The sequence below is a fragment of the Cannabis sativa genome, chromosome X (genome assembly GCF_029168945.1).
Source record: "Cannabis sativa cultivar Pink pepper isolate KNU-18-1 chromosome X, ASM2916894v1, whole genome shotgun sequence".
Lineage (NCBI taxonomy): Eukaryota > Viridiplantae > Streptophyta > Magnoliopsida > Rosales > Cannabaceae > Cannabis > Cannabis sativa.
Genome location: NC_083610.1, coordinates 23,291,587 through 23,317,949, shown reverse-complemented (window position 1 = coordinate 23,317,949; position 26,363 = coordinate 23,291,587). Strand labels below are relative to the sequence as shown.

The following is a 26,363-nucleotide window of genomic DNA, read 5'->3' as shown; positions in this document are numbered from 1 at the left end:
GTTGTAGTAACACCAAAGCTAGCTCCTTGTACTTAACGAGTGTGTTGTCCTTTCAAAAATAATTATTAATAATAAATAAGTGATTGTCATATTGGTACGTGTGGCAATTTTTTTTTTAAAAAAAAAATTAACAATCTTTTATATAAATATAAATTATATTTATATATATACATATTTTTGTTTTAACGTGGTCATAATTGATCATGAGTTGGACAAAAGCTGGCTGTGGTCGTCCTCCTTAAGCCTCCACAGCCTCATATTCATAAATCATAATTCATCTCAACATGTACACAAGAGAAGAGAGGACATATATATCGTGATTGTATGGAGATAAGTTTCCCTAGTGTAGTTCCAACAATTTCATTTTGACAAAAAAAAGACCCTTTATAAGGGTCAGCTAGGTAGGCAAATTACAAAGTAATAATAGATGAGATATATAAAGCTTTTCTTTGTCTGTATTGGGAAAATATATATGCTGTATATATATATATATATATATATTTATATATATATAAGTAGTTAAAAATTATAATAAATGAAGGGTATAAAGTAAAAATGGACAATACTGGTCGAAAATAGTGTCTTTCAGCAGAAAGTAATTGAATAAATTATAAAAAAAATTACTTTACATATTATTTCTTTTTCACTTTTATTTTAAATTTACGGTGTAGGTTTTTAAAGTGGTTTTTCGGGTAATTTTTATGTGGGTTTCTATATGATTACGATTTAAGTTGTTTCGTTAATTGTAATAAGAATTTTTATGTAATATTCGGTAAAAATATATATATAAAAAAATACTCTTTTAAACTGTGAAAATGAAGAAACCCCTAAATTATAATGAAAGAAAGCATTATATTATTATATTTGGCAGAGCTCTCTCTATTCTCTATAAATCATGCATTTTATCCATTAATTAGAATTCTATACTAGTGTGACACATATATATAAATATAATCCTCATCTTGTTAACCGATTTCAAATATATATATATATATATATATAAATATTTATATGGTTTGGCAGAGAAACTTTCCTTAAAGAATTGGGCATCTTTTCTTTGTTTTAAATTAAAGCATTAATCACTACTACGAGTTCCACACGACAACTGATTGATAAAGTGCTACACACAAGGTTTTCATGCAATAATGAGTTTGTATTAGAAAACAATCCCGACGTTGATTGACCATTTAGACAGCTAATTAATTATAATAACATAAATTAATTATATTAGAAGCAAAACCAATAGTATATATTATTATTATTATCTTACATGCATACGAATAACGACAGATAACAGTAACATCAATTTGTGTACCAAGTTTTTACACGTTCATACCTTATTTCAAATCACATGTTATAGTGCAAAATGGTTTGGTGTAATTTTATCCTTATAATTATTAGGACTATTTACCATGAATATGTTTGTTAGGATATTTGTGTGCGAGCTAGCTAGCTAGCATATGATCGATCTAGATAATGGTGATGCAAGAGAGGTTGAAAATAGTATTAAGATATATTTTGGTGGTTACGTACAGTTTAATTATTGAAAGTATATATACACACATACATAGTAACAGTAGTATTCATGGGTTTGATTGAATCTACAGTAGTCATCATCATATTCTTATTATTTATATGACTCTTTTAGGGTTGATATATCGCTTTACTTGGGGGGAGACTAGGTCTTCCTTGTTGTCTTTTATACTTTGTGCTTGACAGTAAGCCCTCATGACTTTATTAAGATTTGAATAAACCCCACAACAGATTTTTATTTTTATTTTTATATTTTCCCTTCCTCTCTTGCCCCAGCGCTCATCTAGATTATATATATTATATGGGAGGGAGCTGGGCTTGATTGATTGACCCTTTTTATTTTTCATATATTTATGTGTGTTTTTATGGAAGAATTATATTCGTACAACTTACCATTTTCTAATAATTATCTCTTATACATGACATCAAAAGCCACAATAAATGAACCAGCTACTCTGGACCTATAAGAAAAAAACAAAGAAAAAAATAACATCGCGATATATAAATATTACAAACTGCACGATTGTATTATATAAATATACATAAATGAGGAATTTAGTTGGCGACGAGAGCCATTTTCTCATTTTAAGTAGAAAAATCGGTTCCATGTAGACCCCTATATATAACCTTTCTTGGGTCCCTTCTAATAATGGATTCTTCTCCTTTTTAGTTTTTTTTTTATTTTTTTATTTCATAATTTTTTTTTTGTGTTAAATATTGCTCGGAACAAAACACCAAATGGATCTCTCTTTATTTTCCTTACTAGCTAGCAACATTTTTTGCTGATATCATAATTAAAAATTAGAAAAACAAAAAAGATACCCCTATCTATAAAAATGTTCCATGATACACCAACTTGAGATATGTATATAACAAAAAACTAAAGATAAGAAAGGAAAATAATAATGTGCAATATGCATGGTATTTGGTAACTACTATATATAATTATATGAAGAAAATTAAATGCTCATTTTTGTCAATACCTGACAATAATATTTATAAACTGTTGAGAGTCCAACATTATTAATGTATGAAAAGATAATAAAATATATAAGAATAATGGGTTACTACAATTGGTTTTGAGATGGAACATTCACCTCTTATTCCCAAATTCTAAAATCAACTGTATATATATGAAAAATTAAGAAATAATATACATTATTAATTAGGGATATATTAATACGAGAAAATAATTTTTCCCGGGGGCTTGGGGTGGTAAAAAGGGTAATTAATTAGAAGTTCTTAAGAGCGACAAAAAAATGATACTACTGGAATTGTACAAAATGCGAAAAGCCAGCTGCATATATAAATTTAAATTTATATATATCAATCATCGATTACGACATAAGACTCTAATAGTAAAATCACGTGGCCTGATCATATGTATTATGTAAATAACATATATAAATAAAAATATAGTCTTTTTCTGTCTGAAATGAAAATCAATGCCACATACTATAACTTGGCTGATCAGGACATGACCCTTTAATTTTTTCCAAGCCTGTGTGGCCCGAATCCCTTATAGCCACTCCATGATTTTGAGTTCTGACCCATTTATCATTTGAGATCTATATAATGGTCCTACGTACGTCAATGGGGGTCTCAAGCCATTAATCACTCAACTCAAACTTTGTCAATTTTTTTTTGTTTGTTTGTTTAAATTAATAGTTAGTGCCTGTATGTAAATATATATATAAATGCCCTACATTTATATTATATTAATTATTAGTAGTAGTTTAATATATTAATTCTTTTATAGCCATCTATATTTAATTTGCGTACGTTTCCTATTATTACTATGTTTTTTTTACAGTTTCTAATTACTTATATCATATATATAAGATATAATCCCTGTTTATTTCAAATAATTGAGGTATTACTTATTTATTTTTATTTATAATTTCACTCAAAACTATATATATCACTCCATTGAATACAGTATGGGCAAATAAGGCTCTTTCTGCAGCTTGAGCTGGCCAAGATGGTCGCCCAACTACAGAAGAGAAGTCAAAAGTTGCTAGAAGCTACACACACAGAGATATATATATATGTATTTATATATATATGTGAAATATATAATGGTACTGTAGAGGTCTAATACTACAATACACTACACTACCGACCATCAATCTTTTAAATTAATTATCCTTTGTTACATATTACACTTCTTTTTTCTTCCTTCCAAATAAACATTTCACTTTCATGCATGGTTCATTCCAACATTTCCATGTGTCTGCATCAACTTGATAAAAAAAAAAAGTCAAATACCTCAACTTTTCGTGGAAATTTTGTGAAGAAAATCAAGAATATATGGTAACAAAAAGACCATCCTGTACATATTAATCAAATCTTTTTTTTCTTTTAATTAATGATTACTACTGTCACTGTACCAACAACTACTTAATAAAATTATTGGCTTCCTTTTTTTTTTTTTAAGGAGTCTTAATTAAAGAAAAAGAGTATAACCAACAAAAGAATGGAAGTGATAATTGTAAATTACGCTTAAAATGAAATTCAAAAACAGAATGCGAGTGAAATCATGATGTTTTGGGTGCTCTAATTTAATAATTTCACTAAAACCCTAATAGAAGAAGCAAGCATGTTATGTTGTTATAACTTGAGTGTCGCTTTACATGTCAGCAAAGAAAGCTAGAACTTTGCTTGCGTGGAAAAGCTATCCACGGTTTTGATATGCTGACAAACTAAATGATTTTGTCTCTTTTACTATATATTAAATTAATCAGAGTGTTGGGTTTTGCTATAGCTAGGTAGCTAGCTCTTGCTTATGATGATGTTATTATGATTGACATGATTTTGGAAAGTGTAATTTGTTCAATCCAGAAATCTATGACGAAAACCAACTTTAATAAGGAATGCGAAAAAAAATACAGCTGGGAACAGGTGTTGGGGGATTGATCAGTTGAGTTTGCTTGATTTTATGGTTGAGTCCTTGTAGTTGTAGAATTAGATATACTATGGTTTGGTGAAAGTGAAATTTTCAAGCTTTTCCAAACTGGGTTATGATGTCATATATATATATAGTTGTAGTTGATATATAAATGTCAGGTAGCAATTTATGATGGAGGAGGATTCACCATATCAAACCTTACCTGATGATTATTGCTGAACAGTGACGTGGTGAGACTGAAAAATACTTCAAATTATTTTCTTTTCAAGTCATTCAGAAATGCTTTAGAAACTGTTCTTCTTATAATATTATGTACAGTACCAAAAAAATAAATAAATAAAATAGAACAAATACTTATTTATGGTTTGCAGGGGAATACATTCAAGCCTGCTGCTGCTGTTGGTTTGGTATGAGTAATGGTGTAAGTTAAATCGTTTCCCAGATTTGAGTGTTGAAATCCCGGTATATATATGTCCAACTGATCAATCGGCATGTTCTTGACTAAAGATACTATATAATAGTTTGAAAAGTCATGTTATCTAAAAACATTATACCATCATCTATCAAAGAAACTTATTTTCATGCTCTTCTTTCTCGAAGTATTTTGTCTTGCCTACTTGGACTCTCTCTTTCTCTTTTTCACTATGTTACAAAAACAATAAAAACGTACATATGCAGAATTTTTAATTAATAGTACGTATAAGAAAAAAAATAACTGCATATAAACTACAGTCAAGCCAAGTGAATTTCTCATTTATGGTTCCCCTTATTGGACTATAATTAAAGGAAGGAGTGTGAGGAACTGCTCAGATTCAGACAGAATTTGCAGAAACAAAGTATGAAAAAAAATTAGGTTTAATTAAAGGGCTGGGAAAAGCTTATCCAAGTTAAATGGCAATGCGTAGAATTCATCGTTCCTGACATCTGAACCATATAAACTGAACTTCTCCCACCAATGCAAGCCACTGTCTTTTCTGGTTGAATCATTTTCTCGAAAAAGTGTGCAATCCAAGATCAAAACAACCAAAGCAGCCACCGTGGTATGAGACATAAAGACAACCATCACTAAGTCATTGAACTGGAAATGCAGAAAGTTTCGTTAACAAGGTCATGGTGGAAATATTTGCTTATGAAAGGAAAAAAAATTACATTGGAATATAAAGGACTACATTATGTTATATTTCAGAAAGCTCACCCATCCAGCAGGTTTGTGCTCTTTCCAAAAATATGATTCTGTGTGATAATATTCCCTAAAATATTGTGGTATTGAAATTCCCATGAAGAAAGAGAAACCCAATATAAATTTTGTCCTGAAACTATTCAAGTTGCAAAACTGGAGAAAACCAAGTCCAGCGGAAGCTGCAACCAAAATAACAGATCATGAGTATGAAATTATGTCATCTGTATGGAAACAGAAGATTAATAGCAAATGCCAAGGGTTGAAGAAACTTAGTACATACCGACATAGCTAAATAAAACACAATATGATGCTGCTATAATAGGCAGAGGAATTGAAGCGAAAAGGGCTCCAAACTTTCCTGTTTTAGAAGCATATAAATTGAGCATTATGAGTATCAACTTAAAGAAATATAAAGTGGAATGGTATAGTAATAGCCATTACAGAAAAGAAATAGTTCGTTAACTATGCAGTAGCTTCAATTTCAACCTTTCTAGTTTCTGTAGAATTGCACAATCTTGTGGCAGAGAATATAAAAATGAACACAAACTCTTGCGGATTAAGTTATTCTAAACCAAAGATGAACTGTGTCATACCAAATATGGAGAAGAAAATCATGAAGCCAGCTGAGATCTGGATTACTCTTCGGCTTCCAACTTTTGTCAGTGCTAATAGACCAGCATTTTCACTACACACGAAAGTTGCATATTTATGAAGCCAACTTAGTGAAACAAAATGGTTATAAGATGTAACAACCACCTATTCCCTACTGCATTTTAGTAGAGGTAGTCAAATTTAATCTCACTTTTCAAGTGGTTTGAATATTGTTAAAAAGAAAATTTAAGTTTCTTAGATTTCAGCAGAGGTTTGAAGGCATTACACTGATGCAGTAGTACCAGTTAGACAACCGAACATGCCATTTAGTAAAACACCTATACCCTGAAAATTGAAATCATGAAAACAAATTCAGGATGGAGAGAAAATCATTAGAAAATATATGAACAATGCATACCCTACCAGCCAGCCAACACCTCGGCTAATTACAGATGGTGGAACAGGTGTGGCACTTCCATATCTTGCTGTAGCGAAAAAAATACCAGTGGACTGCAAATAATTAAACCATAATCTCAGCACCGGTATTGTTCTCAAAACTATTTTACAGCAAACAAACTCAACCATAAACTCCATTTAATCTTTACAAGCTTAAAGTTCAACACTAACCTCAAAGAGAGAAACAAACGAAGCTGCCATCATTGCAAAAGCTTCTCCAGCATTGAAGGTAGGGCTACCCCATTGAAAGGGATAAGGCATGTACACCCTGCAAAAAACAAGTCCTCAAATACTTACTTCCAGCAAAAGAATAGTTCTGAAATAGTTGCAACTCTCCGCTAATGGCATAATAGTTGTATATAAAATATATAGAGAGAGCGAAAAGCATTATTTAACAGAATATCAGGACAACAGGTTATAGACCCTTTTATTTTCTCACCAAGGAGCTCTTTCAATGAGCCCGGCTTTATCAGTACGGCAACTAAGTTGAGTATGGATTGGTTTATTGTTGTACAGACAACTTGATGTCAATACTAGTGCGTAAAGCCATCCAATTAAAACCGAGAAGAGCAATGAAAATCTATCACATTTTTGTGTCTTTGACTGTATATAACGAGGAAGATACTGCAAGACCATTGATCACAAGAACACACTCATTAACATGTGGAACATAAATAAGTGACTATCAGATCATCAGTATAACAGGAGGAAAAAAATAATAATAAGGCAAGTGTTCGATTCCATGGAAGAAAAAGTAATGAACATGGAGTTTTTATTATTTAATAAAAATGTAATATAAGCCCTGTTTTAAGCTGCCACCTGCCTGTGAGACAAATACAAAGACGATCAACACTGGAAGCCCGACCTCAACACACTTCGCCAGCTACAAGAGGAGAAACAGTCAGCGCAACAGAAGTTGAAGAACGAAAAAGCATAGCAGACAAGCTATCTAATAAAATTGTACAGAGAGCTTAAAAATTTGCAGTCTATGAAGAAAACTTCTAAAACTATGATTATGACTGCACTTGAACCATAAGTATTAAAATTGTTAAGTATGAGGGAAAGAGTAGCAGAGGATCAAGAAATATTTACCATGGGGAAACCAAGACGATATAGGCTAAGTCCAGCAAAAGTTACAAGTGGGACAACAGAAAGGGGACTAAGAAACCTAAACCAGTAAATTAGAAAACAATGATTACAAAGATCAGATATATTCAGTAGCAACAATTTTGAAAAGTTGAATAAGCCACTCAAAGCTTTGATACAAAGTTACCTCACAACATTTCTCCACAGGCCCAGGAAACCCATGACTATCTGAAAACATGAGGTTATGATTAGAGCACCCTGTATACCTCTCATTGTTTGTACAAACCTCTGTAAGAAAAGAAAATAAATAAAAATTAACCCAAGAAAGTCAATGATAAAGAAGTCAAAACCAGATTAGAAAAGTTCAGTAGCAATTCTAGCTTCAATAACCTGCATTAAAATACCTCTTTTGGGTCTGGGATTATGTTGTATCTGGTGGATAAAAGGATAGAAGTTGTGGGAATAACATACGTATAAGAACCCACTACCATAGTTGGTAATCGAGTACCAAATAATGACTGAAAAAGCGTGCTGAAGCCTGAAACAAACAGACAGGTTTGAATCACCTTAGCCTTTTCAACCTGTGACCAAAAGACAAGAAAATAAATTAGTGTAATATGTCAAAATCATACACAATTAAATAAATTAATTTAAACAGCTAAAATCCTTACATCTCCACCTCCCATCTGAGGAACAATTATACTTGGAATCAAAACTGTAATTCCAAGACTCAAAAGATAATGCTGTATTCCCAACACTACAGCTTCAGCTGCACGGATTAAGATAAGTTTTAAAAAGATTTAGAAGCACGTGCCCCATGGAAAACATAAAGAACAACATCCACTAAAGTAAAGCATGCACTTGTATATAATAAGAGTGTATGTATATACTAACACCATGGAGGAGGACTGTTAACACAGTACTGAACACCAGGCAACTGCTCCTTCAATGGGTGTGGTTCAACCTCGTTTGCCATCTTCTCTCCACTGCTTCCACCCCCGCCACTGCTGTAAACAGTGTTATTGTTGCAGCAACTACAGACTGATTGGGTCATGTCTAGCTCATCAAACACTAGAGAATATGGTATATATGTTCAAACTTCACTACTGCAACGTTTGCCTAATTAATTAAAAAAAAAACTACCTGGAAATGAAAACGTTACAATTGCAGATTTCCTATAATATAATTAAATGGCCGTTATTATTGGAGGTTAGCAACAAGATTAGGTGAAGATTTGTATTAAATTAGATAATGATTCATTGCCGAAGTCAGCTTCAATATATTTTTTTTCCCTCCTTTGCTTTCTTTTTTATCGGCTCAGTTGCTATTGATATGAATTCTCAACTCATAGAGTAATTGTTCAAGAATAATAAAAAATAAAAAACAATCCCAGGTAGATAGGATTGGATTTCTGATTAATTTGGTTCGTCAAATGAAATTAGTTAAATAAACTAACACAATATCCTTTCACTAAAACTCAAACCAATCATTAACAAGGACGGATCATCTCTAGCTATTGTTTCTTCTTTGTCTTTTTTGTTTCTTGTTAGATTTAAATTACAAATATTGTTGAGTTTTGCAAGAAACAACTAAAACGTAAATGATTTAGTTGAAGGCCGTAATGAACTAATGATTAATTTGTTAAACCATTAGAAAGTTACAACTGAAAGATAAACCTACTACAACTCAATTTTTAAAAAAAGAAAATCACAAAAAAAAATTACAAAATAGATAATATTTGAATGTATATTTTTTTATTTTGTGTACAAAATATTTTATATAAATATAATTTTATGTTAAAAACCATACCATATATATTATGATTTTTTTGGAGGTTTTTTCACTTTTACACTTCATAATATATTTTTTTTTTTTTTCATTTTTACAGAATTTCACATAGAAACTCATATTGCAACTAACAGAGCAACTTAAATTGTAACCAAAATCCGTATAGGAACTCATATAGAAACTATCGGAAAAATCATTTGAGGAACCCGAACCGTAAATTTGAAAAAAAAAAACAAAAAAAAAGAGTAATTTTTTTTTTTACATTTATAAATATAATTTGAAAAGACTATAAAATATTTTTAAATTATTTTCAAAAGGATATAAATTCAAACTTATGTAAAAAAGTAATAAATAAAGACATTTAGAATGTGAAAATTATGTATAAGTTTATATATTTGTTGTTATAATGAATTAGATTATAATCTCTTTATAATTAAAATTTTCATACAATTTTTTAAATTTATAATTTAGTAATTTTTCTTTTTTACTTATGGAGCTATAGCGTGTTTGTTTCTCACAGCATAGTCACCAATTTGGCCCTACGTGCCTATGCCTGTTTTTGGCACAAGGGTTGAAACCAAGGTGATGGGAAATAGTAATAATAACCTATATATATACGTGCAAATTTAATGTGATGAAATAGTTTAAAGCTAATTGTATGCTGGCGTGAAAGTAAACAACTTTAATAAACTTTGTAAAACCTAATTAATTTCTTAATACTTAATTCTATATGTTTAAATATATGATAACAAGCAAATAAACAAAAACCTACAATATTATATTATTCTCATATCTCATTCATAAACTCAAAGATGCTCACTAGCCTATTTATTGTGAACTAAAAATGGGGCGAGAAAGAGAATATATAATCTCTAATCTATAAATAGTATACGTTACAGCACCATCAATACAAAATTAAAACCTTATATATAAATATAAATTCACCATTATTAAGCTACTAAGAAAGTGTACTGTGTAACCGAATATTTATATATAGAGCTAAAGCAAAACTATACTATATATATATATATATATAATAATGTTCTAACGTTGATTTTTACATCTGTATCTTTCACAAAATGTCCTTAATCCTAGAATAAGATCCTTTGTAATTTCAGAAATAGTATCCTATGTACAAAAGCATGCCACCTTCGTCAGATATTCTCTGCATAAAAAAGGAAAGAAAAAATGCCAAAAGAAACATATTCATTATTCAACCTTGAAATTGCAAAGTAATAATATTGAACGAAACAGTTCTTTGGTGTCTTTTTTTTTCAAGAATAATAAAGAGTAGTAACCTTGCACTGTTTCTTTTGAACAATCATTATGCGTAATACTAGACCGGGATTCTCATCTCTTTTTAAAGTAGGGTATAAAGAAAGAGTTCGAAACAGACCAACTTTTGGTAAATCTAGTAAAAGTGTGAAGATTTACGCGTTGAAAGAGGGACAATCAAGTGTCATACGCATTGTTATTTGAAAGTAAGGTTACAAAAGTCAATAGATGCATATAGTAGATTTGATTGGAATTTTTCATATAAAAAAACATTGAATGGAATTTTTTTTTTTTTTTTGAATGAACATTGAATGGAATTAAATATTAGATAAATATGAGAAAGAAAAAAATGGTTGGCCAACGTTAATAAACATTTATTAAAAATACTACATTTTATTATTATATCGAATTGGGTACGACACTGTGCAAAATCAAAAAATTTAGACATGTCCAATGCAAAATCAAGAAATGTAGACATGTCCAATGCAAAATCAAAAAATAGTGTGTAAATTTTGTGTTGAATTAGGATTAGAAAATGAATTAATACTATATTTTGCCCATAGTTTATTATAATTGTGCTCCAAATGCACACGGGTCAAAAAATTAAGAGGAACTGCTCCTCTGTCTCCATCTCTGTTAAATATTTTAATGTTCATCCCTGCTTATTTCTCATCGAGGATAAAGAGAGAAATCTCTTAATGGGATAGGAAGTTGCTTAATATAAGAATAAAATTTATTTTAAAAATTTAAATGTATAAAAAATATTCAAATATTACACATTATTCATTATTTATTATTATTTAATATACTAGTTATTATCCAAAACACAATTTACAAATTTATAAAAAGAATACAAAGTCATAATCCCATGATAAAGTTTTGGAATTGGATAAATATATTTGGTGTGATTTTATCAAAAAAAAATAAAATATTATTTGTTTACCGAAATTTTCAAAAACCAATAATTTGAATATAAGTCAAAGAAATATAATTCAAAGAAAATAAAATAAGAACACTCAAGGTTTTCACATGGCTATGGTGTTAATAATTAGCCTTAGTTTACGAGTCAATATTATTAAGAGATGCTAGAAAAGCCTAAGGGATTAAAATAAGGTATGAGCACTCTATTTTGCATGAGCAAGTGAGCCAAGAATTTCTAACCCTTTGCATGTAGGGTTTGTGTAGTATTTATAGTGCATAGAGGTCATACTAATTACCATTTTTTCTCTAATGGAGAGTTTACAAATAACATATTGACTTTGGGCTTTTTTAGTGAAGCCCGGCCCATGGGGTGCCTTGAGTATGATAATGTGGATACAACATCATGATGCCAGTTGTCAAAACTGTGTTTTATCTTCGTGGATAACTAATGACATATTAATTACTTGATTGTCAATTACTCTATTTCCTTATTTAGTAAGATATTGTTCTTTATCCGAGATTCTGGGGATACAATCCCTAATCTTATGCGATTTGGTAGAAAGCATGAAACTATATTGGGCTTCTGTGTACATGATGATAGTGTTGGAATTTATTTTACCAGAATCTTAGATCTACTCACAAGTATGTTGATTAACACCCTAAATATGAACTTTCTAAAACGATGAAATAAACACATATAAAGTTTAGGAAACCTTACATTGGGTGCAGCGGAATATAATGACTCCTTCCGTTCAGATATCTAGCCCTTGATTCCTTTCTGTAGCAGAGCATTATCAATATCTGAACCTGGATCTCTTTCTCTGAATCTTTGATGCTGAAACTCCTTTTGCTGAATGTGTTTCTTCACGATCTTCCTCACTATGATTGAGGTATCACTTGCTGTGTGTGGGCACTACTCTTACACTAAGAATTTTGAAATTTAAGGAAGAAGAAAGAGAGAGTGGGTTCGGCCAAAGATAGGGAGAGAGAAGGCTCAGTTTTTTCTGAATGAAAAGTGTCAGAAGAAAAGTGTGTTTTTCCTGAAGCCTTCACTATCTATTTATAGCATTCCACTAGGGTTAGGTTTGAATTATTTGGCATTAAAATAATAAAAATATCAGAGGGAAAAATCCTACAAAAGTGGCCGGCCCTACTTAGTGGATTTGGGCCTCACTTTTTGCAATTTTGCAGTTTTATCTTTTCTGCATCTGATTTTCTCAAAAATGCCAATTTTCAAATTCAACCATTTAAATGCCAATTCTAACTATTTAATAACTATAAATAATTATTAAATAATATTGTCATTTATCATATTTATTAATTGAACCATACAAAGTATCATAATTAACAAATATGCCCCTATAAACTCTTTCTTTACAATTTCGCCCTTACTTAGTGAAAAAATTCACAAATAGACATAGTCTAATTTGAGAATTATAATTGATTAACCAAAACCAATTACATGAGTCTTACAAGCAATATTATCTCAACTAGTGCGGGGACCATGGGTCTATATAACCGAGCTTCCAATAAGTAGATCAAGAATTTAGCACTAAAATTCACTAACTTATTAATTCTTCGTTGAATCCACGCATAAAACTTAGAATTGCACTCTTAGTATAATAGGATGCTCTATATGTTCCACCATATAGACACATCATTAGTTATCCATTGTTATAATCCTAATTTGATCACTGATCCTCTATATGAATGATCTACACTGTAAAGGGATTAAATTACCGTTACACCCTACAATGTATTTATTCCTTAAAACACTTGACCCCGTATAAATGATATTTCAGCTTATGTGAAATGAGTACTCCACCATTTATGTTCGTTTGGTCAAGCTCGAAGGAGATCATCCTTTGCTTACTATTCGCCAGATAGAAGCTATAGATTCCATGTTTATGATAGCGCTCCCACTCAATTGCACTACCGTGTTCCCAAAATGTACGTATCACCCTGACCTAAAAGTAGGCTTAACCAACAAATCAAAGAACACGAATAGCCTCTCGAGATTGAGCCTAATCATATCAGGATTAAGATCATTTGATCTAGGATCAACTAGGCGATATTGACTTGAATAGATATCACGGTAAGTTTAATAAATCTAAGTCAAAGTTCAATATCGATCCCTTCCGATGCATACTCCATGCATCCCACCTGAGCCTTACTTTAACCAATGCTTTGGAAAGAACATAGCATTTCTCCGAATGTAAGTAAACTCTGTTGTAGATTATCATATCAGTAAAACCCTATGTCTGATAAATCTAGGAAACTTTATTCACATAGTCATGTTTACTTTCCAATGTGTTGACGGCACAATAAACAGGATCAAGTATGTGAAAAGGGTTTCAGATGAATTCATACATTATGTACATATAATCATGAAATAAATCATGTGAACCATGCAACATTAAATGTTATTTCTGATCTATATTAATAAGTAAATCTGATTATATTAACAAACTCCCACTTGCACTAATATAAAAAAAAAAGTGCGTTTCAAATAATCTCAACACCTTGATATACAAATCAAGTGTAGTAGTAGTAAACTCCTCGTAATAGGATCTGAAAGGTTGAATTAAACACAACATTTTCTCCACCATTACTCTTCCTTAATCACAAAATTATTGATAATGTGAAATTCCTCTCTATATGTCTACTCTCTTGGGATACTGGATTCTATACTTTTGGCAACTACTTTTGGTTAATAGGAAATTAACACTAGTAGTTTAGGCAATTTGGAATGGTGCCAAAAATGTATAGAACTTTCCTCAGACTGAATAAGTACCTTTCCTGTAACTTTAACATTCAGTCCCTTCCTGGTAGACCTAGAGACTTCAGATAGGTTTTTAGACTTCTCCAAAATCACTATTCCACCCCCAGAGTAATCACCAATCAGAAAGTTTTTCTAGCACAAAGGCAAATTTCGAAATCTGATGTGGTGTAGTCTAAGAGTTTTAAACACACCCTTATAGACTAACATATAGTTCCTCTTCTTAATCTTAGGATTTACTTGATTGTCTTCCAATGTTCTTCTCCTGGATTAATCTGATACCTACTCATTACTCCCACTCAACAGCAGGTGTCTGGTCTAAGGCATACAAAAGCATATCTAAGACCTCTCACTATTGATATAAGAAATTCTTTTATGGCTTTATCTTTTCTGGAATAGTTAAGACTTTTCCTTAGATAAATAAAATCTATACCTAAGAAGTTGTGAAGCTTCTATAGATTGCCATTAGAAAGAAAATGCTTCAGCATCTTACTAAAGTAAGCTGCTTGCATTAGAGTAAGTAATTACCAGGTATACCACAAGCCATAGGTTTAGATAAACTCAAACCTATAATACTAGGAACAGGAAGTTTTGTTAAGTCTATTGAATAGACTTATAAACGAAAATTTCCTTTTATGTCCTTGTAATAGAAAACTTTAGGTTATTCCATGTGAATGGATTAAACCATAGTTCTTTTGGCTTTCTTCTTAGTTTCTTATCTTGACAATCCATTACTTGTTTAAACTCACAATGGATTTTAATCACTAGTGTCTCCCAAGTGATAAGAAGGTGAGTTCCTAGAAACTCTCCCACTACGACAAGGTACCGTGAATTATGTCGAAGAAAACTAAATGGTATTAACCTCTTAGGTTGTGACAAGACAACAGAGGCAGTGGGATCATCATATGTCAAATAAGATGATAGAACACTTTTGGAATCAAGAATTAAATATCTCCTTTATTTGCTACTTTATTTTCAGACTTAGTCATTATCTTAGAAAAGTAGTATTTGTTTGAACAAAAACTTTCTTATCTATTGACTATGGGATGGTCCACCCCTAATCACTTAGAATAGCTAACAAACCATGGTTAACAGTTCTAGCTTTTCTTAAGATTTTGATTAGGTCATCCATGAATCTAGTAATGATTTACATTAAGTATACAACCATTACATCATTCTGAAATTGTATTACCATAGAAGGAATTAGGCAACGACTAGTAACTAATCATCAACATGCAACTCGAAATTTGTAGGGAGGTAAGTTTGGATATAATTCAAAAATCAATTTAATGATCTTTGAACTGCATATCTACTAACTATTTCTCCACCCCTATCAGTTCGCAAGATCTTTAACCACTTACCTTAATGGTTTTAACCATTGCTAGAAATTAATGAAATTTTACAAACATTTCAAATTTCTTGCTAAAAGGTATAATCTAGAGTTATCGTTTTAAGAATACAACGAAAAACTCATATCCACCCTTGAATGTACATCCATCTGCGAATGAGATGAACTACTTTCAGTGGATATAGGCATATTAACTCTTTGCAGAGATTGATTTTGTCAAATCCACTATGAACAAGATACAAATGCCATAGATTAAAAAAAATGGTAGTGTCTTTTAATGACATAGGTTTAGTTACATCAAAGAGTTCTTAGAATACTGCAAGTGGATCCTGGTCACAGAATACCTAACTCATATTCCATACAGTTTTAATCAATTAATAGAAGATGGATATTAAACACTTGAGAAAGTGTAACTGTATTGTATTCTGGAATTAGAAACATAAGAAAATTTCTATTTGGAATCTAAAATTAAAGTCAAAGACTTAAATTTATACCAAATATAATGAGTAATTCTATCTTGGACCACCACTACTAATACAAACTCTAAGTCAGATTTGCCCATACAAGTAGGAGATTTCTAAGATTGAGGATTTATATCAATTGGGAATACAATTTCAGGATTATAATCATATGCGTCATTTAATTTCTTAAGAGAAAATATAATGACATGAAATGATTTATCGACCATTCATCCAATGATATATTATTGACCTAATTCGAAATGAATAAGCTAAGAGGAATTAGGATAATTTCGTTTAAAATAAGAATCCAACGATGCTTCGATTAGCGAAAGTCAAAGTAATCTTATTTATATATTCTTCTTGTTTCATATTCTAAAAATACTAGTCTAAGGTGTCATCAATTGATGAACAGTTAGATGTCGCATATACAATATTTATCTTTCGAGATCTTACACTATTATGTATGTCTAATGGTGAAAATCCATTAGGGATTTATCTCATTAGAAAAACAAACATGTTAGACTAACAATGAAGATTCGAAATTAAACTACAACTTAATAACAGAAAATAACATGGTTCAATATAAATTCATACACAATTCTGAAATTATGAACATATAGCATGTAGGAATGACAAGTGAAAATACTAAAACTTACAATCCTAAATAATTTCCAAGGTTTTTCAACAAACTGATACAGTGTCCCGTTTAGGCGAGAGTCAAAGCATCATCCATAGAATGGAGTTGTCAGCTCATCTAAAATGATAACCATTCTAGCAACCTTTTATTCGATCAAGATTGGAATTCAGCGTTGTCCCGTTTAGGCGAGAGTCAAGACAATTCTATCTTATGAGCTTCCACCATTGTTTCATAATTTGCAAGTCAAGTATGGTCGCCACCATTAGGGTGATCTATACCATACAAAACACTTACAAACTACTTATCATTCGAGATTAAACGGTGCGAAATTGCTAATGAACGTTCCTCCATTAGGGAGGATTACTCACTAAAACAAACGCGGTGTAAAACTCACAATGGAGATCGAATGTCTTAATAATAAAGCTCATTATTTAAAAAGAGTTGTATTTTCTTTGATTCTCTTTATTTATTCTATTTATTTTAAATATATATTTATTTAATTAAAATTTCCAATTTAGAATGAAAAATTCTAAATATAAATTTTAATTTAATATTTATAAATTTTACTTAGATGGATATGAAAATAACATGAATTATTTCCATCTTAGTAATAATTTCCAATAAATATTTAGAAAAATATTCAATTTAAGTTGTTACAAAATTAACTTAAATTGTAACGCCCTAATCTATAGGGACGCCACGTGTGTGATTTTATAAACTAGTTTAATACTAATAGAATAATTAATTATTAAAAACCGTGATAATATTAAAAACTTGACTAAAATAAAACACTAAAAATGGACATTATAACGGCATAAAAAGTGTGTTCCGGGAATCCCTATTGTAAAAAGTTTTGCTAAAGAAATATATACGACAACCATTTAAACATAAAATCAAAATACACAGCAGATACAACCAGTCTAAAACAACTCTTGGCAACTCGGCACGCAGGCCGGCGAGGTCAATATGTACATTGCTGGAGAAGACTGCCACCTCATGGTTGATCTAGCTTTTCTTTGCCTTTACCTGCACCACATAGCACCCGTGAGTCACAATGACTCAGCAAGGAAAGTAATAATAACAATCATATAGCTTATTATTCGAATATTGTCATTTATACACAATAAGAATCAAACCATCACACTTTGTTCATAAGATGAAATCCAAATCACTACTGGCATCTGCCACGAATAAACATTAGTATACAAATATTTGGTAATACAAAACTATTATACCAATAATGAAATTCATATTCATTTAATCATATAAATAATATATATGTTACCTCATAAAGCAACCATCTTCATGACATCATGTTGCCTAATTAGGCAAGTCGATGCTTTAATCTGATGATCTTGTATTGTATCGCCTAATCAGGCAAGCCCATGCCATAGCCTGGCACCCATATGTCGCATAACTGCATCACCTAATCAGGTGAGCCTATGCCCAAAAACCTGCACCCATATATCATACAATTGCATCACCTAATCAGGTGAGCCCGTGCCACAATCTGGCACCAATATATCGCATCGTCTAATTAGACGAGCTCGTACCTACGCCCGGTACTTATCATGTCACTGACGCTTGTACTTACGCCCAGTACGTCGCCAGGAAAATCGCATCACCTAATCAGGTGAGCCCGTACCTACACTCGGTACTCATCATATATCACTAACACCCGTACTTACGCCCAGTACGTTACCAGGAAAATTGCATCACCTAATCGTGGTGAGCCAACATATCACATGCATAATATTATCACATTATCAATACTCAACTAATCAATCTTTTCAATATATAACTGTATTAACTATATCTCAATATTAATCAATTCATAACAATACTAATTGTATTACATACAACGTACTATGCAGTACAATATACTTTTCAATATATAACAATATTAACTATATCTCAATATTGATCAATTCATAACAATACTAACTGTATTACATACAACGTACTATGCAGTACAATATACTTTTCTATATATAACAATATTAACTATATCTCAATATTGATCAATTCATAACAATACTAACGGTATTACATACAACGTACTATGCAGTACAATATACTTTTCTATATATAACAATATTAACTATATCTCAATATGGATCAATTCATAACAATACTAATTGTATTACATACAGTGTACTATGCAGTACAATATACTTTTCTTACCTTTAATCCAGATTCATATATTTCAGCCAACCCAAGTGGAGAACTATCCCCGATGATCTCAGCCCTATGTCACAACAACGATAAACCAATAAGTGTTTATCCCAAAACACTGCTTATATTCACATAAGACAATTGAGGGTTTTCTACCGAACCCCGCAGTATAAATACACTAAAATAAAACTTATATTTTGGCTCTAAAACATACACCATGTTGTAGAGCTCGTCGCAATCTTCGAAACGGTATATAGAATGTCCAAAACGGACACCTGAGTCAAAAGTTATGACAAAAATACGATTTCTGATCTCTTAGGAATTTCTATAAACTGTGAAATACGAAAATTTCAATTTTCGCACTCACCGAAACACTACCAAAAGTTATCCAAATCACTCCAAACTTCACAGGGTGCATGTATGCCATAAATACTACCATCCTTACGTAACAGAAATAAAAATCGACCCCTTAAATGAAAAACGCCATTAACGTTCGGACTAAGCTTTAAAAAGTTTCAAACTCGATTTCTAACTCAAAAATCACTTCTAATTCAACAAGAAAATATCGAAACTAGTCCCATGACTACCTGAGAACAATTCTATAAGGTCAAAACCTTCATAACTATTCTAATTCACAAAACCCCTATATGAAACCAATTGTTTTTAAACTTAAAACGAAATTAAACCATACCTTAAGCTTTCCCTCTTCAAAGATTTGCTATCCTGCTACTACCAGAGCTTAGATCGCTAAGTTTTGGATTGAAAATTGAAGAAAATAGATATAAGGGGAGAAGGTTTTATCGAAGGAGGGAGAACGAGGGTTTCGTTCGTCGAACTGTTCTGTTTCACTGATAACTTAATATATATATATATAAAAGTTAACTTACGTTAACTTATATATATAAATAATATTATAATAATATAATAATAATAATAATAATAATAATAATATAATATATTAATAATAATAATATAATAATATTAATAAAAATTTTATTATTAATAGTTATTTTATAATTTCTTAGCCATTAAGAAATTTCTATTTCTAAGGTATTTAGCCAACTTTGAGTACTCTAAAATACCCCGATATTTCTAAAATCAACTTATCCCAATAATCTCATCAATATTTCTAACTAAAACTGTTGTGACATTTTTGGCCTCCAATCGGGTCTCCAGGGTCGCCAAATTTGAAAATATTTTTATTTCACAAATAACTCATATTATATCCACGTATTCCAAATAAATCCCCGTAATTAACAAATTACGCTTATGTATCCACTTATTAAGTCTCCAGGGTCGCCCAACCTGAAAATATTTTTATTCCACATATAGCTCATATTACATTCACACATGCTATATAAATCTCCGTAATTAACAAATTACGATTATTTACTTACTTATAGCAAAATTTAAATTTTATACTGAAATAGATTAGTAAGATCATAATCCCACTAATTACCTGATTAACTCATAGTACAATATAAACTCTAATTATTTACCATTAGGCTTATCGGGATATTACAACCATCCCCTCCTTATAAAAATTTCGTCCTCGAAATTTATTTAAACAATTCGGGATATTACCCCCATATTTATGATTCTAATTCTCAAATTGCTGCTTCTATCTTACTGTTTTTTTATAGCACTTCCTTAACTAGTAGAATTGTCTCATTTCATCTTTCTAGTCCAAAACCTGGACAAGATATTTTTCTCATATAATAAATTTGTACGAAGTTTAACATCGTCACAACTCGTAACATGGGTCGAGTACGATTCATATTTTCTCAACATGGAGACATGAAACACATTATATACTCGGACAACGCAGGAGTTAAGGCTAGCTAATAGGCTACCTAGCCTATTTAATCCAGTGAACATGTATATAATATTTCTCTTGTACCACACTTATTAAGGTACCTAACCAGTGGTACATTTAATTATCACTTTTTAAATAAATACCTCATAAGGGAAGATATTATTCTAAGATATTCTAACCTTTATCAAATATGCTCACAGTATATTTCTAATATTCTATTGATCTTCGCAGGTTACCCACCTTTCAAGAATAAAGCATTATACTATTTTCGCTTTAACTTCCATGGTTCTCAATAATCTTCTTTAATTCTTAACATCATAGCCAAAAATATCAACCTTGGAATTTTACAAGATTAGACTATTCCTTTGTATGAATTTTGTATTCTCATTTATAGTATAATTTGTCTACACTGATAGACAACATATTAACTCTGTATGTCCAATCGTTATTACTCGGTCAAAATCATAAGATCGCATAGTACAAAATTCATAATTATGTCTTTCTACTTCTTCTATGAGATCTCCTAAGTTGATCTATGGACTTAACTTAGTAACAAGTTAAGTATTCATTTCTGATAGATATTCAATTAGAGCATTTCTTATTTCCACCCACTTACTTATCTCAATACCTTGTAAATTTACGCTTATTAACACATCACTTCCTCTTGATAATCTGCGGAACGACTATCGATTCTGCATCTTAATATGAATCATTCTAGCGTACTTTGTCCTCACTCATACGCTTTCCGGGATGACTCCCCGAAAGATTTCCCATCTTGAGATTACCCAAGTTAAGTATGCTTAACTTCAAGGTAAGCTCATGGTGGATTATCAGAAAGTAGAGGCCCCTTTTTTTTTTTTGTTCTTAATTGTATTTCTTGCTTTCATTCTTTCATTAATAAAATTAAATTGCCATCACTCCCTTCATAAACCTCTTGCAATTCATCATTGGTTTTTGTTCACTTAAACTTGAGAAATTCCCATCTTATTGTCAACTTAAATCTTATTCATCTCCACTTATTTTAACTTGTATCAATTTCCCTTGAATTGACACAACTTTTAATTAATTAATTTTTTTTTCCAATCATTTACGATTAACCACCATTATAAAGTAATTTGATTAAACCTATACAGTAGAGGCAATACTGCTCATACCAGGTACCCACAACTAAACTGGAAATACCCATTTCTCGAATTCTCAACTAATAACAATTAATTAAAGATCATTCCTTGATCCTGAAGTTTCTTTTCATCATCACCACTAAGGTTTCACTCCCTGATTCATATGATACCATTGCTTCTCTGCAATCATCACTATCTTCATACTTCGTTAACCACTTTAAAACTTATTCTACACTCAATTATATAACTCGTTGTTTAATAAACAACCTACTTTGTGATCCAACATCCACCAATCACTCAATTACATGTCTATTAAATTGCATCTCAATTCATAAGCTTTTCTCCATTCTAGGTGAGTATGCCTTTCCATAATTGCACAATAAAGTAATCTTTTCCAAGAATGTCAATGGTCTCCTTATATACCATATTGACTATCTAGTCAATTATAAAGTACTCTCCATCATTACCGTATCACCTTAAGTAATTTAGGTAATCTTCTTTACCTTAGTGATACCACTACTCTTCCTGATGTTCTTTTATACGTTACCTCAGTAACGTCACTGCTTCAAGCCTCCATTGGGCCCTCATTCCCACGAATTAATGGCTTTTATACATGACTGCATCACTCTAGCTGTTTCCTAGACTGACGGTTGGTCCCACGGACCAATCCAAGTGTTTCTAACGTGCTTTGCTCTTACTCGCACGCTTCATGGGAAATTTTCTTAAATGAAACCACCCCAAGTCAAGGACACTCAACCATGGAGTTCCGTCATGGTGAGCTACCAAAAAAAGATGCTTCTTGCTAACATAGGTAGTCCCACTCCTACATAATCTCAAAATTACTACACAATCGTCACCTTTAATTCATCTAGGATTCCAGACAATACTCATAAATTGTCCCACCTTTGGTAACGCTAGATCACTTCTAAACAAAAGATTTTGTTATTTGAATCAATTAGATCGATGCCTCCATTGACTACTCATTTTCTATATTCCACTAGGGAATATTAACAATTTAACTCATATTGTCATCCTTCTAATCTGTCTACCCTGTTAAATGGGTTACCACTAAATAACATACATGCACAGTTCATTCAGATTTCTTGATGTCTCTAACTAAATGTATAATGTTTAATATCAATAGCAATTATAATATTGCCCATAAATTCTAACTTGAGTCGGCCGAAGGACCGATATCCCTGTCCCCTTGAGTCATAACCATCACTTGGGCAAGACCCGTACACTTTTCTCCTTTAACATAAGTCCTTCTTAACTACGTGTAGGTTCTTTTCAGATGACCCACTACCCCATAAAAAAAAACAAGAAATGGCTCTACATTGGCTCAAATGGCGCCTTTTTGCATCTTGAACACTCAGGATAAGGTCGCCATTTCTTATACTCACTTTGACCGCTATCATGGTCACCCTAGAACCTTTCGTTCTATCCCATAATTTGTGGTTCATTTAGTTTTTACTTCTTGATCTACTAGTAAGTTGGCTTCATATATTCCACCACATCCAGTGGTACAACAGGAAGTGTCAGTAGTATAAGAACAGACATAAGATGAACCTGCCATCTTTTTAAATCTTAGATTTTTTTTTCCTTGTCGTCTAATCATGTCCTGTATAACAGAATTTACATGTTCCCAGCATTATGGCAATAAATAATTCTCTTCCATATTGTTTGCCCTGAGCCCAAATAGCTCGCTAATCAGACTATTTGATTGCCCTTACTGTATAACTTATCACATATTTAGTCCACATCTTCTAACTATTTAAAACTCAAACGGATATTAATATCAATATGCATATACCATACACATATTCTTATAAAAATTATCATTATGCTACTTTCCAACATACTTTATAATAGCCTAGGCAGGTAATCCAATAGCAATTAATATAAACACTTACTATACCATGAGTTGACCTGTCCTCGCAGCAAATGTACGTATTCGACAAGTCTTCAGGACCTTTAAAACCATGGCTGCTCTGATACCAAGTTGTAACGCCCTAATCTATAGGGACGCCACGTGTGTGATTTTATAAACTAGTTTAATACTAATAGAATAATTAATTATTAAAAACCGTGATAATATTAAAAACTTGACTAAAATAAAACACTAAAAATGGACATTATAACGGCATAAAAAGTGTGTTCCGGGAATCCCTATTGTAAAAAGTTTTGCTAAAGAAATATATACGACAACCATTTAAACATAAAATCAAAATACACAGCAGATACAACCAGTCTAAAACAACTCTTGGCAACTCGGCACGCAGGCCGGCGAGGTCAATATGTACATTGCTGGAGAAGACTGCCACCTCATGGTTGATCTAGCTTTTCTTTGCCTTTACCTGCACCACATAGCACCCGTGAGTCACAATGACTCAGCAAGGAAAGTAATAATAACAATCATATAGCTTATTATTCGAATATTGTCATTTATACACAATAAGAATCAAACCATCACACTTTGTTCATAAGATGAAATCCAAATCACTACTGGCATCTGCCACGAATAAACATTAGTATACAAATATTTGGTAATACAAAACTATTATACCAATAATGAAATTCATATTCATTTAATCATATAAATAATATATATGTTACCTCATAAAGCAACCATCTTCATGACATCATGTTGCCTAATTAGGCAAGTCGATGCTTTAATCTGATGATCTTGTATTGTATCGCCTAATCAGGCAAGCCCGTGCCATAGTCTGGCACCCATATGTCGCATAACTGCATCACCTAATCAGGTGAGCCTATGCCCAAAAACCCGCACCCATATATCATACAATTGCATCACCTAATCAGTGAGCCCGTGCCACAACTGGCACCAATATATCGCATCGTCTAATTAGACGAGCTCGTACCTACGCCCGGTACTTATCATGTCACTGACGCTTGTACTTACGCCCAGTACGTCGCCAGGAAAATCGCATCACCTAATCAGGTGAGCCCGTACCTACACTCGGTACTCATCATATATCACTAACACCCGTACTTACGCCCAGTACGTTACCAGGAAAATTGCATCACCTAATCAGGTGAGCCAACATATCACATGCATAATATTATCACATTATCAATACTCAACTAATCAATCTTTTCAATATATAACTGTATTAACTATATCTCAATATTAATCAATTCATAACAATACTAATTGTATTACATACAACGTACTATGCAGTACAATATACTTTTCAATATATAACAATATTAACTATATCTCAATATTGATCAATTCATAACAATACTAAGCCGTATTACATACAACGTACTATGCAGTACAATATACTTTTCTATATATAACAATATTAACTATATCTCAATATTGATCAATTCATAACAATACTAACGGTATTACATACAACGTACTATGCAGTACAATATACTTTTCTATATATAACAATATTAACTATATCTCAATATGGATCAATTCATAACAATACTAATTGTATTACATACAGTGTACTATGCAGTACAATATACTTTTCTTACCTTTAATCCAGATTCATATATTTCAGCCAACCCAAGTGGAGAACTATCCCCGATGATCTCAGCCCTATGTCACAACAACGATAAACCAATAAGTGTTTATCCCAAAACACTGCTTATATTCACATAAGACAATTGAGGGTTTTCTACCGAACCCCGCAGTATAAATACACTAAAATAAAACTTATATTTTGGCTCTAAAACATACACCATGTTGTAGAGCTCGTCGCAATCTTCGAAACGGTATATAGAATGTCCAAAACGGACACCTGAGTCAAAAGTTATGACAAAAATACGATTTCTGATCTCTTAGGAATTTCTATAAACTGTGAAATACGAAAATTTCAATTTTCGCACTCACCGAAACACTACCAAAAGTTATCCAAATCACTCCAAACTTCACAGGGTGCATGTATGCCATAAATACTACCATCCTTACGTAACAGAAATAAAAATCGACCCCTTAAATGAAAAACGCCATTAACGTTCGGACTAAGCTTTAAAAAGTTTCAAACTCGATTTCTAACTCAAAAATCACTTCTAATTCAACAAGAAAATATCGAAACTAGTCCCATGACTACCTGAGAACAATTCTATAAGGTCAAAACCTTCATAACTATTCTAATTCACAAAACCCCTATATGAAACCAATTGTTTTTAAACTTAAAACGAAATTAAACCATACCTTAAGCTTTCCCTCTTCAAAGATTTGCTATCCTGCTACTACCAGAGCTTAGATCGCTAAGTTTTGGATTGAAAATTGAAGAAAATAGATATA

At 31.6% G+C, this 26,363-nt stretch overlaps 1 protein-coding gene and 1 long non-coding RNA gene across 2 annotated transcripts; both read right to left on the bottom strand.

The window, feature by feature from the left end:
• Positions 1 to 5,121: 5,121 nt before the first annotated feature.
• LOC115713472 (putative nucleobase-ascorbate transporter 10) lies at positions 5,122 to 9,423 on the bottom strand. The gene is made up of 14 exons (XM_030641958.2): positions 8,649 to 9,423; positions 8,426 to 8,523; positions 8,159 to 8,335; positions 7,942 to 8,042; positions 7,761 to 7,836; positions 7,492 to 7,551; positions 7,108 to 7,292; positions 6,840 to 6,936; positions 6,636 to 6,722; positions 6,499 to 6,557; positions 6,215 to 6,306; positions 5,902 to 5,979; positions 5,637 to 5,800; positions 5,122 to 5,519 (listed from the first exon to the last, which is right to left on the bottom strand). Exons 1-14 carry the CDS (start codon positions 8,806 to 8,808, stop codon positions 5,301 to 5,303), a joined length of 1,653 nt encoding a protein of 550 aa, XP_030497818.1. The 5' UTR covers positions 8,809 to 9,423; the 3' UTR covers positions 5,122 to 5,300.
• A 966-nt stretch (positions 9,424 to 10,389) lies between these two features.
• Positions 10,390 to 10,978, bottom strand: LOC133032766 (uncharacterized). Its single transcript, XR_009685359.1, has 2 exons — positions 10,841 to 10,978; positions 10,390 to 10,707 (listed from the first exon to the last, which is right to left on the bottom strand). It is a non-coding gene; the product is annotated as an uncharacterized LOC133032766 (long non-coding RNA).
• Between the last annotated feature and the right edge of the window lie 15,385 nt (positions 10,979 to 26,363).

What these genes read in the sequence shown, in the direction of transcription:
- LOC115713472 (XM_030641958.2), bottom strand. Translation starts at nt 8,808, where the DNA reads ATGACCCAATCAGTCTGTAGTTGCTGCAACAATAACACTGTTTACAGC. An exon ending in TAATCCCAGACCCAAAAGAG is followed by an intron (nt 8,043 to 8,158) that starts GTATTTTAATGC and finishes CTTTTCTTACAG; the next exon opens with AGGTTTGTACAAACAATGAG. An exon ending in CGTTTGTTTCTCTCTTTGAG is followed by an intron (nt 6,723 to 6,839) that starts GTTAGTGTTGAA and finishes AATTATTTGCAG; the next exon opens with TCCACTGGTATTTTTTTCGC.